The sequence below is a fragment of the Talpa europaea genome, assembly GCF_964194135.1.
Source record: "Talpa europaea genome assembly, chromosome: 7".
NCBI classification, from domain to species: domain Eukaryota; kingdom Metazoa; phylum Chordata; class Mammalia; order Eulipotyphla; family Talpidae; genus Talpa; species Talpa europaea.
The window spans coordinates 126,450,829-126,464,659 of NC_140074.1; the positions used below are offsets into that span (position 1 = coordinate 126,450,829).

Consider the following 13,831-nt stretch of genomic DNA (forward strand, 5'->3'; position numbering starts at 1 on the left):
CAAACTTACATATTTTTAACAACATTTAAAGTCACTTTTAATAGCAATTTGCACTATTTACTATTACAGTGGAATTCTGATGTCTAAAAAAAGCTGTTTAATAATTACATCAGAGACTAAAACAATCATTCGTTTAAAAACATTTCTGCTTTGCTTCCAAAAATAAAGGTAGCTGTAGTAAAATGTACAGAGACTGAGAGACATTAACACAAGAGTTAGAAGACAAGAGCCTAACTTTTAGACTAACTGAAGGTAAGCTAATTAAGCACCAGATTTTGCTTTAACTTTTTGGGAAAACTCAGTAAAAAGTATCCTTTTATTCCATGTGATTGCTTATTAAATAAAATACTTCTAACAACATTTACTTTTAGATATTAATACACAGCAGATTTTTTACTTATTTTGATTGCTTGTATTCAAGTCATGATATGACCTGTTTCATTTGTACATAGAATGTTAACTGAAGTGCTGGTTTTAGTTTCAGCTTTGTTGTGGGTGAAGTGGGGGGCTTAAGTTCGTTGGTGCCAGGCATTGTGTGCTACCTGCTTTGTGTATATTACTGAGTCTGATTTCTCCAAATTCCTGAGAGGTGGAATTATTATACTCATTTTATAAATAAGGGAAATGAAACTTAGGATAAGAGCACAGGTTTGAATTCTGACTGTAAACCTTTGGGCTTCAGTTTTCTTAACTGTAGTGATGAAAATAACAATAAGCTACTAGTCTTTGTTACTTTACTGAATGAATAGAAGTAATTAGAAGATTTCCTTTAACAAGTTCCCTTTAATAGGACTTGCCCCTGCCAAATAACTACATCCCATTCCATTCTAAACCATTTTCACTCCTTTCTGAGGCCTGCCTCTCCCTTGTGAATGAGCTCTCATCCCTTTCTGTCTCCACAGTTTCTCCTCTCCTGCATCCTTTCTCTCTCTACTGGAGGACTTCCATCCTCATACCAGTATATTATAATGACTGCTATTTTAAAAAAAAAAAACAAAACTTGCCTCAACTCCATCTGCATTCCTTTCAGCAAAACTGGCTGTGCTTTTCCTCTTTCTCTCTCGAACTCATTCTAATCCTGGCCTCCGCCTTTGTCTTTTTTTCTGAAAACAGCATATTGAGGTCACCATTGACATTCTTGTTGCTAAGGCCCATGCTAGTATCCAGTCCTCATTTTATGCTGCCTCTTAGTAGCCTTGGACAGTTGCTGCTATTTCTCTCTGGAAATATTTTCTTTTAAAAGCTTCCCAGAGCCCCACACTCTCCTGATTTCTTTATTTCATTGATTCTTCCTTCTCAGTCTTCTTTTCTGTAGCCCTCTCCTTTCCTCTGTCCTTAAATGACGGAGTAGACCATCAGTCATTCTTCCAAAGAGTTTCTCTTTTATCTGCACTTGTTCTCCCTAGGTCTCATCTAGTCTCAAGGCTTAAGTGTCATCTAAATTGTATTGTTTTGTTCCAGTCATCTTCTGAACTCCAAATTTACATCCTTCTGTTTACTGGGTCTTTCCGCTTGGATGTCTACTACTGAATATGTCTAAAACTGAATTCTTAATTCCAAACCCAAATCTCTTTCACCCTTTCAAACTCTGCTGCCATTCATCCAGTTTTAAAGGCAAAGGATGATTCTTTTTCTTAAATTCCACATCTAGTTTATCAGTAAATCCTGTCATCATTACTGTCAAATCAATAGTGAATCTGATCATTTTCACAATTTCGCTGTTACTACCGTAGCCCGGACTGTCATCTTTTCTTGTCTAGACCTTACAGCAACCTCCTAACTGGTCTCCCTGTTTCTGCCTCCTGCTTCTGCCTCCATAACATTCAGGGATATGGTGGAGCCAGCTTATACTGACTTGTTATAGTCAATCATGTGTATGTCTTCCCAAGTTCACTTTCAGTGACAACTTGTTAGTAGCTTGAAATTGGCCATGTTAGTAGTTGTTATACCACAGAAATCAACAAACACTATGTTAGGGCCCCAAGCCCCCTAACTGTACACTCTATTCATGTGATTACCCTGTCAGAATTCTGTAATGTCTTTCGATTCAAAGCATAAATCCAAAGCCATTATGAAAACTTGTAAGCCATGTGATTTGTCTCTGTGTTGCAGCTTAGTAGACACTCAGTAGATCTTTGCTATATGGGCGGGTTTGAGATGTATGTGGGTGGGTAGATGGATGGAAGAGTTGTCTGTATCTTCTTAGTAATCTATTGCATGAGGCCTACAAATATTTTTCTTTTGCAACTTACAGAAGAGATGTTCTTAAGAGGTCTGGTTGTCCAAAATTTAAATTTACTTTTGAATTTCTAGATCCTTAGATAGATGCCTCTTTAGATATAGGTAAAAATATATTCCAAAATTAAATGCAAATCACTTTTAACTTTCTGTTGTAATCTTTTTCTTGGCAGTGTGACTTCATGAATTTGTTTTTGAAATTTATTAAGATAAAGTTGGTTCACGTCATTGTATGTATCTTTGCAGGTCATAGATTTAAACCTTTACAATATGTATTTTCACACCATGCTCACTGCCAATGCCCCAATTACATTATGAGTTAAGCATATTTTTAAAGAATATTTTTTAGAAACATGTAATTCCCAAATGGAATGTTTTGAACTTAAAAGCTGATGCTTATGAAACTTGCTTGTGTATCGCTCTGTTGTGAGGTTAAACACTTAGAAATAACTAGGTGTTTATTTTATGGTACGTATGCTATCTGCTTGAATTGTTTTGTGGGGATTATTGCAGTAGATATAGTAGCAGTGGTATGTTAAATTCTGATACAGTAGAATGATAATGGTTGTCACATTTATTTTTCAACTTTTACATATTATAGTCTTCAAATAACAATGTCAATATTTTGATAGTCAGATGTTATTAAGATGTTAATAAGTATAAATAGGAAATATTATCTTCTTTTATAGGGTATATTTCAGAAATCGCTGGGTAAAGACTGTCCACCCAGTCGTGCATCAGTACTGTCTGATCTCAAGCGCACATTCCACCTTTCAGATGCCACAGAAAGAAGATATTCTTAAGCACCGAGTGGTTGTTGTTACATTGAATACTTCCCAGTACCTCTGTCAGTTGGACCTGGAACCTGGTATGCCAATTCAAGACACACGTGGAGTGTCTCTGAATGCCTAGGGTTTCTCAGTCAGTTTAGACTAGGGGTCGGCAAACAATAGCCTATAAGCTGTTTTTGTAAATAGAATTTTATTGGCTGGAACACCACCGTGCCCACTTATTTACCTATTAACTGTGCATGCTTTTATGCTATAACAACTGAGGTGAGTAGTTGCAGCAGAGGTTAGATGGTCCACAATGCCTAAAATATATACTGTTTAACCCTTTATAGAAAAAACGTTGTCAACCTCTAGTTCAGACATTTTAGTGACTGCTATTCTATTTATTTTTTATTTTTATTTATTTATTTATTTTTAAAAGATTTATTTATTTATTTATTTATTTATACAAGCACTGGGTACAGTCAGAAGCACGGGAGGGTGAGAGAATTCACCAGAGCCAGAGCGGGGAGCAGAGCAGGCAGAAGGACTGAAGTACACTGCTGAGGGGAGCAGCGGGTGGCAGGAGAGGTCTGCGCGCCATGCGGGACCCTCCTCCGGTGGCCGGGGAGTAGGCGGGGATTGAACCGGCGCTGCAGAGGCTGCGAGCAGCTTCGCAACCCAACGCTCAACCGCTGCGCCACCGGGGAGGCCCTGCTATTCTATTTAATTGATCAAGTGGTATTTACTTACTACTGATCATGTGAAAAATTTAAATTTGACACTTGGGATTATTAACAATTTTTTCCAAGTTTTTGTTTTAAAATATTTTTGCGTTCTATAGCATAGAAACAGCAATCATGATAGGCTTTTTATGACACACTATTAATGTTATTATGTGTAAGTACAAGAACCATGTCACAATCAAACTAATATCTTAGGAAGTATAGACAGAAAGTGACAAGAAATTTTTCTGAGATAAATATGCGGAACTGAACCATCAAAAAGTGGTATCACTTTAAGGTAGTTGCTTTGGCAGAATATCCATTTATTACTGCCATATTACAATGGCTGGCATTGCGCAACACGTTTTTGCTCTCTCCTTTGGGATTGCTTTCAGAGCAGGTGACAAATTCTCTTGAACATCTGAGTCCCTGAAGGTAGAGACTGTTCTCTTCACCCTGTATTCTTGGCACCTGGCCCAAGGTATAGACACCTGGAGGCGCTTGATAAACCTCTGTTTATCTGGAATGAAGGAATGGTGGCCAAACTTTTTTTCTTGAGGGTAGATTTAATTTTAGAAAAGCATCAAAATCTTTCTGAGACATGTCTGTGAGTTAGGTGGGTGAGCAAACTGAGCAGTACCCATTAGAGGTAAAAAGAAAAAGAGACATGCTTCTCCCATAATGAGACTTATTTTCTTGTGCATGCAGCTCATAGCTGGCTGGTGAGGGCAGTTACAAAAGCAGTTTCAAAAAATGTTTTGAACAGTGGCTGTATCATTGGAATGAGTTATATTTCCTTCCAAGTGACTTCTTTGAATGGAACAACACTTATTTGAAATGTAAATTTTGGTATGTTTATTTAACAATTAGTCTTATTACTTTGATTATATTGTGTATATTTGCCACCTCATAAGCAGTATAGTTTTATGAGAAAGATTAAAGAATGGTTTTGACTTATAGAAAGTCAATTCTTTGCTTTGTTCTGGATGTTGTTTTTATTTTATTCTCATATCAACTCTGTGGAGGATTATTTTACAGAGGGGAAAACCAAAACTCAGGCACCATCACTTAGATGATATGAGTTGATATGAGAATAAAATAAAAACAACATCCAGAACAAAGCACAGAATTGAAGTTACTAGCTTAAGCAATAGCTGTAGAAATTTCTGGACTTTACCCACTTTCTGATTCAAACCTTAAAATGTTATCTAATGAAAATGTGTTTTGTTCATTGGTGTCACTATTTTTCCAATTTGATCCTATGTTTATATAGTCATCTTCCTTAGCGAATCTTATAGAACAAAAAGCACAAATTCACTTCAACAGGGGGGAAAAAATGCATGTTTCTTAATTTTGCTTGGGCCACTATTGGTAAATAGACAGCAATTATTGGTAATTGTACTGTCACCCATAGCCATTAATAGCCATGATGATGATTGTTGTTAATAAGATTTAGAAAAATCCCAACCTAAAAACAAGTTGCTTTAGAACATTGGAAGCAGATAGTTTGGAACTTGATGTTCATAGAATTTGGGATGAAAATAGAGGTTGAGTTCTTGGGCAAATGCATGGGAGGCTGATGAATAAACCATCATGCCAATGGACGCTAGATTGTGTTCTTTCCTAGGCTAGTAAAATGGGAGCACTTTTTTTCTACCTTGGTGTGAGTTGGCAGAAGAGGACACTAGCTAGCAAGGAAGTTTTTACCTCTTTTCCACTTCTTAAGGGGAAATGGACTTCCCTCCTTTCTGTGCAGATTCCCTGGCCCTAGTGCAAGTGGCAGCCACAACTCAAACATGGGGTACCTCTTGTTAGAGGTGGTTTTCTTCCAGGGGACATCTGTCTTTGTTATCAGCTGGTGATTTCTTTCCAGCAAGGGCAGATAGGGTCTTAGACTAAAAATATAACATCTCTGTAACCTAAATAATCAAATTTGTACTTTTGCTAGTAGATGCCCTTTGTTTTCAAAGTTGGGTTATAACTTTCTCCTTTATGTTAGTTTTTGGATATGATGCCTTCATTTTTAACATCTAACATGCATACTTAGACTAAAGTGACTTATAAACTACCATTGTTTTTTGGGTGTTTCACCACCTATGTATTGAGAGGACTTTGGGCTTATCAGTGTTTAGTTGCCAGATCTTCTTTTTGGTGAAAAGCCATACTTGTATTTTAAAAATCTTTTCTGTATATACTGATTAAGCTGTTAGTCTTGGGGCCTTTCGCACCAGATGCCATATATGTATCTATAATTATTGAGTGAAGTTCTTTTTTCCTCTGTTTTTAAATGATGATTTAAATTGATGATTTTCTAAATTGAGGAGTGGCATTAAAGTTATTCATGACTCTTAAATTAGCACACTAAATCCTTTCCTTAGTAGAAAAAAAGAACAACTCCTCCTACCTTTATTGCTGCTGTATTATGCTTTACTGTGTTTACACTCTGCTTTGTAGGGTTTTTTACGCACATTCTATTAGATGAAGCTGCTCAGGCCATGGAGTGCGAAACCATTATGCCTCTAGCATTAGCAACGAAAAATACTCGGATTGTTTTGGCTGGTGACCACATGCAGGTAAGCACCCTCTGAGTCATCAGAGTGAAAGGGACTTTTAATTGTATTTTGATGTTTAATATTCTGTTTTTCTAGAACATTCTATGAACTGTGCATGTATTACAGTTTAAGTACTTCAAATATTTTCGTATTAATAGTGAAAAATATTCCTCCACTTTTGTCTTCTTTGCTTAGTTTGTAATGAGTATCAATGTTATTTTATACATTTCATGTTTATTAATTTGAGGTTCACTTTTCTATATTAGGCATATTTGATTCTTTTCTTTAAAAATAATTTAGAATTCCCCAGTTCCTGCCCCTAAATTTTATTTTTATGAAGGATTGATTTTTCTCTATCATAGGAAACAAAGTGTTTTGTCAAAAATAATAGTCAAATTCTCAGAGAACATGTCTGAACATGTATTTGAAGACCTTTGTGTTTAAAGAGAAAGATGTATTTCTGTTAAAATATCTATTTTATAAAGTTATAATTTGAAGTGTTTTTCTTTTCTGCCAGTTCATTAAGATTGTGTCTGCATAGTATCATAACTGTTAAGGCAGCCAAGAAAGAGTTGACTGTAGAGGAACAAATTCTGTATTTGTTTCTTTGCTAAAAATTGTTTAGCTTTGTTCTTTAACCATCAAAGTATAATCAAGAAAGACTCCTTATAATTTAAAAGAGACAAGGGTTATTTTGCTAATTATTAAAAATAAAATTTTTATTCATAAACTGTATATCCTGCCAGCTCACCATTTTAAATAGTTGATTCATTTTTAAAAAAAGATTTATTTATTTATACAAGAACTGGGGCACAAAGGTGCTGGAGGGTGAGAGAATTCACCAGAGACAGAGCTGGGAGCAGAACAGGCAAACGGACTGAAGACTGCTGAGGGGAGCAGCGGGAGAGGCAGGAGGGGTCTGCTGAGCCATGTGGGTTTCTCCCTGGCCGGCAGGGAATCGAACCTGCGCTGCAGAGGCTGTGGACAGCTTCACAGTGCAGCGCTCAACCCACTGTGCCACCGGGGAGGCCCAGTTGATCCATTTTAATGAATAACTGACTCCCTTATGATGCAATGGGGTACATCCCTAAAATTACTGAAATAGTGCTTGTTAGTATGTCAGAGTAGCCCTTTATTAACATTTGTATAGAGAAACCCTAGGTTAGTGTTTATATACTGAGATAAAAGATTAGCATTTTTAACCTAGTTCTTTATAGCATTAAAATTGTTCTTGGAAAATATTTTTTTATTCTGTTTTCTTAGCATTCAGCCTATTGAGCTTTAGTACATTGGAAGTGTTAGCATGGTGGATTTTTTTAAATAAGTTGGTTAAAAAATGCTATTTGTATATTTAGTTAAATTTTCTTTGTATGTTTGTCTGTTACAGCTCAGTCCTTTTGTTTACAGCGAGTTTGCCAGGGAGAGAAACCTTCACATTTCATTACTTGATCGACTCTATGAGCATTACCCTGCTGAGTTTCCATGTAGGATCCTCCTCTGTGAGAACTACCGCTCCCATGAAGCTATCATCAAGTAGGTGTGAACTGCCCCCCTATATCACACTTCCAGTGGTCTGGCAGGAAGGAACTCAAATGGCACTATTACAGGGACACATTATTCTTAGCAGAGATACATGGTTTCCCTTGTGTTGCCAATTATGTTTTATTTTATGTCTATGAAAGTCCATTTCAAAAGTCAGAACTATAATTTTTCATAACTTAGGGCTTTTCTGGAATCTGGAACTTTGATTCTACTTGCTGTGCCATCTTTTTTATGACTAGATATTTTAACATCAATGTAAAACTGCATGATATAGTAAATAAACATATTGACAGACTGCATTATGGTTTGCCTATATGTATATATGTGTGTTATACAGGGAATCTATATTAAAAGAAGAAAGGGAAGAAGGAAGAAAACTGTGAAACTTAGTAGTAAAGTTTTTAAAGGTATCTACTAAATATAGTATGCATCTATAAAAGTGAAAATATTGTGACAGCTCAGTGACTAGTCACAACCTGAACACATGCATGCAACTGGCATCCAGATCAAGAAAGAGAATATTAATAGCACTTTGGGAAGCTCCTCTGTGCTCCTATCAGTCACAACCCCCACCAAAAACTTGCAGATTTTTAAAGTTGCATATATTTTAATAATTTTGAGACTCTTAATAAAAACAATCCAATTAAAAGTGGGCAGAGGATCTGAGTGGATATATAGGTGGCCATCAGGCATGTGAAAAGATGTTCAACATCACTAATCATCAGGGAAATGCAAATCAAAACTACAGTGAGATACCACCTAACTCCTGTTAGAATGGCCATTATCAAGAAGATAGAAAGTAAATTGGCATAGCCATTATGGAGAATAGTCCAGAACTACCATATGATTCAGCAGTTCCACTTCTGTGTAATTATCCAAAGCAAATGAAAATGTATGAATTTGAAAAGATACATGCTTCCCTATGTTCACTGCAGAAGCAACCTAGGGATCCATTGATAGATGACTGGACACAGATACAGGACTGTTACTCAACAATGAAAAAGAATGAAATCTTTCACATTTACTTATATGTGAAATCTGCAAAACGATCTATAAAAAACAAAATGAACAGAGAAGCTAAAAGAACTTAAAATCATAGTGACAGAAAATTGGTGAACACCAGAGAGGGGAGTCTTGGGACGGCGGGGGGGGGGGGGGGGGGTGCTGTTCAGCAAGATGGGTGAAGGGGATCAGGAGGTATAAGCTTCCAGTTACAAAATATCAAGGAGATGTAATGTGTAGTGTGGGCACTGAAATTAGTAATATGACATTGTAAACCAAACAGAAACAAACAGACAATTATAAACCAGAGACATCCTGCAGGGGAGAAGCCAGGGGGAGGGAGGAAGGAGCACAGGAAACTGAGGTGATGGTACACAGGTGAATTGGTGAAGGAAATTCTATGGGGACTATACCTGAGGGAAGGGGAAAGCAAGCATTGTTTAAAAATGAACAATGATGTAGAAAATATATAAATAAAAAATAATATGACATTGAAAATTGAAAATTGATAAGGAAAGATGTTAAATAGACAACTTATGTGATGATCATTTTACAGTATATACAAATGTTGAATCATTATGTTGTATATCTTTTTTTTTTTGAAGATTTATTTATTTATGCATACAAGAACTAGGGTACAGGCCAGAGGTGTGGGGGGGTGAGAGGATTCACCAGAGACAGAGTGATTGGGAGCACAATAGGCAGATTGGGGAGCAGCTGGCGAGACAGGAGAGGTCTGCTGCACCATGTGGGTACCTCCCTGCCTGGGGATCGATTGTGCCGCAGAGGCTGTGGATTGCTTCATGATGCTGTGACTTAACCCCTCACACCACCAGGGAGGCCCTATGTTGTATGTCTTAAGTGAAAATAAAGCTGTATGTTAGTATTCATAAATAAAAAGAAGTGAGTCATACTGTAATAATACTGATTTTGTTAGTCATGTGAAAACCATTTTTAGGTTCTCTGATGACAATAGGATAGGTATAAAAATAAACTTAGGGTAAATGATGACTTTTATCTCTATGTCAAATATTATTCCTCTTTATTATTGCCAGTCAATGGCTGCAGTCCATATTTTACAATATTTTCACTTTTATAGATGCATACTGTATTTAGTATATACCTTTAAAAGCTTTACTACTAAGTTTCGTGGTTTTCTTCTTCCCTTTCTTCTTTTAAAATAGATTCCTTGGGCCTCCCCGGTGGCGCAGCGGTTGAGCGTTGGGTTGCGAAGCTGCCCACCACAGCCTCTGCAGCACCGGTTCTATCCCCGGCTGCTCCCCGGCCACCGGAGGAGGGTCCCACATGGCGCGCAGACCTCTCCTGCCGCCCGCTGCTCCCCTCAGCAGTGTACTTCGGTCCTTCTGCCTGCTCTGCTCCCCACTCTGGCTCTGGTGAATTCTCTCACCCTCCTGCGCTTCTGACTGTACCCAGTGCTTGTATAAATAAATAAAAATAAATCTTTTAAAAAAATAAATAAAACAGACTCCTTGTATAACACAGTATACACAGATACACAATAGACTACTAGATAATATCTTTATCAGAAGACTTTATTTCACAGTTGAAGATTTCAGTGTCTTTTAGTTGTATGCATTGTTTCTGTTCATATATTTGTGTTTGCATGGATGTGAGCCATATAAATAAAAATACATTCCAACCAAGAAGATATACTCGCTAGCAAATTCTTCATCAAGCAAGAATCTCACCGAGTATTGAACTGTCATCATTTTTTCCCTTCTGTATTCTAACTTTATGCCCTACTAAATCCATTTATCAGTGGCACCCCAGGAGCCTAATATGTTGTTATTGATGGGGTTAATTTTGGAGAAAATCTTGGTCTCAGAGGTATTATATGTTTAGATTAAAATTAGTCATGAGCTTAAAGCAACATTATTAGAATTGACTGATAATTTTTTTCTTATGAGTGAAATTAATTTTGGTGATAATTACTCTGTATTTTTGTCTTTTTATCTGCAGTTACACCTCTGAGCTCTTCTATGAGGGCAAACTCATGGCCAGTGGAAAGCAACCAGCACACAAGGATTTCTATCCACTAACTTTTTTTACAGCACGAGGGGAAGATGTGCAAGAAAAAAATAGCACAGCTTTTTATAATAATGCAGAGGTACTTTAGTTCTTTTTCCGAACTATTAGCAGTTTTGTTGTTACATGTCTGGTGTTGTTGAGCATTTATTTAAAATTTTGGGTCGGTATTTTATTGTGTGTTGACTTAATTTACCTGAAAATAGTAGGTGAAGTTTATTCTCTCATTTATAACATTGATTTGTTAAGATGCAGCTTATGCAGTAAATGAAAACTTTGATGAAAATTTTGTCTTGTGATCAAACATAAAATGCATCACCTTATTTTTTTAAAGCAATTATTATTTCCATATAGATTATTATTGTTAGTCATCTGAAATAGGTGGTGATTAAATTTTACAGTGGATACTCAAGTGAGGTTTGTAAATGACAGAGACTTGAATCGCGGAATCCTGTGTTCCAGAGGATAACACAGATCCGGATGGTAGTGTTGCTGTCCAACTTATATGGTTCTCTTATAGTGTCTGACTGTTTTTTAAGTCAGGGAGACTGTGGGTAGTATGAGGGGTCAGATCAGGTAGAAGACAAAAACCTGGTTAAGTCTTTACACGCCAGCAGGCCTTAGACTCTGAGTGCCAGGTTCTGACTGTCACCAGAGGGTGTAGTTCTGTACCTCAGGAAACACAGAGGGGTGGGTGCACGTGGTTGATCACTGGGGGATTGGTTCTTGATCGATGATCTCCATCTCCATCTTCCCTGAGTCCCATGTTTTATGTATTTTATTTGCAAAGAAATAACTGTTATTGTGTATTAGTTTATCTTTCTTTTTACAAATTGACCAGACCTGTAAGAAGTCAGTAAAAGAAAGTCAACCATACCAACTTAATAAAATCCTTGCCAAAAGTTAAGAAACTTGTCATTTTAGTTAGTCTGTGCCGTTCAATTTTAGGAAAAGGTAAACTTTAGACATTGAAAATGCTGACCAATAACTCCACGGCCTCCTTTATTACTTTTACACTCAGGTTGGAAACCATTGGCCTGGGGGGGTGCGGGGAATGAGGAAACCAGGAATCCAGCTAGGGTGGGGGTCACAGGGCTGCCAGGGGAGTTAGGCCTCAGGTGCAGAAGTCTTGGTGGTCTTGTGATACCAGGGGTAAGAGCTGAGCCCTAACTTGATGCTGAATCAGGATTGATATTTTCTTTCAACATGGGCTTCTTCCTTCATGGAGCGACATGGGTATCTCCCAGGAATCTATAAGCTAGAGGACAAATAAGTTGCATTTTAAGTGGTAAAATTTGAGTGGTAAAAATTACTTTTCGCCTGCAGAGATAGATTTTTTGTAACCTTCATGTATTGAACATGTAATTGAAGAGGAATTTCAGGCCATGTTGAACTTCCCCACCAGACCATGGTTGTTCATTTACTTTCTTCAACCTCAGTTATTGTAGCAAACAGCTGTGAGACATTGCCCCAGGAGCTTCTTTTACAAGGGGCGAAAACTGATCCTTACTCACTATGGCTGATGGGGATCCTTTGGATTAGGCTAGAAGCTTTTGGTTATATAGGCAGAGTTTCCCAAAGTTTTGAATATCAGTATAGTCATATCTGGACAGTGCCGTGAATTTTTTCAGATCTGTTTTGTGTTCTAGAGCATGCAGAGCAGGTGGCGTCAGTTACTTCAACAGGGGAAATGAGATCTTTTCTTTTGTAAAGGCTTTGACCTTGGGACAGCATTGCAAAGTTTGAGAATAGTTCAGATTTTATCATTGTGAACATAATACAGTTTTATACTGTGTTACAATCAAAAGGACCTTGAAACAGAGGATGGAGTTAAAAGTAAAATTAAGGAACCTTGAACTGAAGGAATATAACATTTTTGTTGTATATAATTGACCTTTGTACAGGGAACATTTTTATTTTACGTGTTTGTATATCACTTGAACTTGTGTCCTTTACCTGCTTAAAATGGTAGAATGAAAGAGACTGGGAAAAATCATGCTTTCCCCCCTTTGATTATGCCTTGATGCCCCCCAATAAAGAAATGGTCCCAATATAATGCCAAATTGGGAAAAAAGAAAAGCAGAATTTAGAACACTAAACACCAAAACATGATTCTTTACGTGAAAATTTTAATCTAAAGGGAAGCACTATGGAAATAAATAACCATAAAATAGTATAGATGAGAGGTAGACAGTTGTATGGGTATAAAAAAAAAGAATCCATCAGGTTGTGACCTAGAAGAGAGCATGGTTTCGCTTCACACAATGTATGTATGTTTATAATTGTTAATTTACCTGGCATACGGACTTTTTTTTCATTATAAAATGTCCCCCTTTAATAACTTATGTCTTTTAAAATCACTGTCTGATAATCAGTATAGCCTCCTCAGACCACTTATGATTGCTGTGTGCATGGTGTCTCTTTTTTTTCTACCCTTCATGCCATGTGTACCTTTGATTAGAGCGTGCCTCCTATAGTCCATATCACTGCATCTTTTTTAAAAAAAATATTTAGTTTGAAAATCTCTGCCTTTTGATAGAATTATTTAATTTATTCACATTTAATGTTATTATTTACATGGTTGGATTTACCTCTGCCTTTTACTTTTTATTTTCTATGCCTCATTTTTTTTTTTTTTATTTCTTTGCTGGTGCCTTTTGTATTAAGTGCATATTTTCTAGTGTCAGACTAATTATTTTACACTATTTTTTAGTTGTTTTCTTAGTGGTTTCTCTGGGGATTGTGAGATATACGTCTTATCAGAATCTACTTCAGATTCACATTAACTTAATTCTGAAGACATACAGAAACTTTCATCCTCTATAGCGCTAGTTTCTTTTTCACGCTATTGTTATGCATATAAAACTGACATATTATCAACTCTACAATACAATGTTATAAATATTACTTTATACTATACAGTTATGTATGTGTTTTTTGTACAGTTGCTCTTCAA

The 13,831-nt window shown here is 36.7% G+C and overlaps 1 protein-coding gene across 2 annotated transcripts in view; it reads left to right on the forward strand.

Annotated features, from left to right (window-relative positions):
* HELZ (helicase with zinc finger) overlaps positions 1-13,831 on the forward strand; it is a gene marked incomplete at both ends in the record, with an annotated part of 123,875 nt that overhangs the window by 57,642 nt on the left and 52,402 nt on the right. For both annotated transcript variants that reach the window (XM_084236911.1, XM_084236912.1), the window contains 4 exons: positions 2,928-3,106; positions 6,188-6,306; positions 7,673-7,818; positions 10,810-10,957. In XM_084236911.1, coding sequence (XP_084093037.1) covers positions 2,928-3,106; positions 6,188-6,306; positions 7,673-7,818; positions 10,810-10,957 — 592 coding nt within the window. The remainder of the gene's footprint in view (positions 1-2,927; positions 3,107-6,187; positions 6,307-7,672; positions 7,819-10,809; positions 10,958-13,831) is intronic.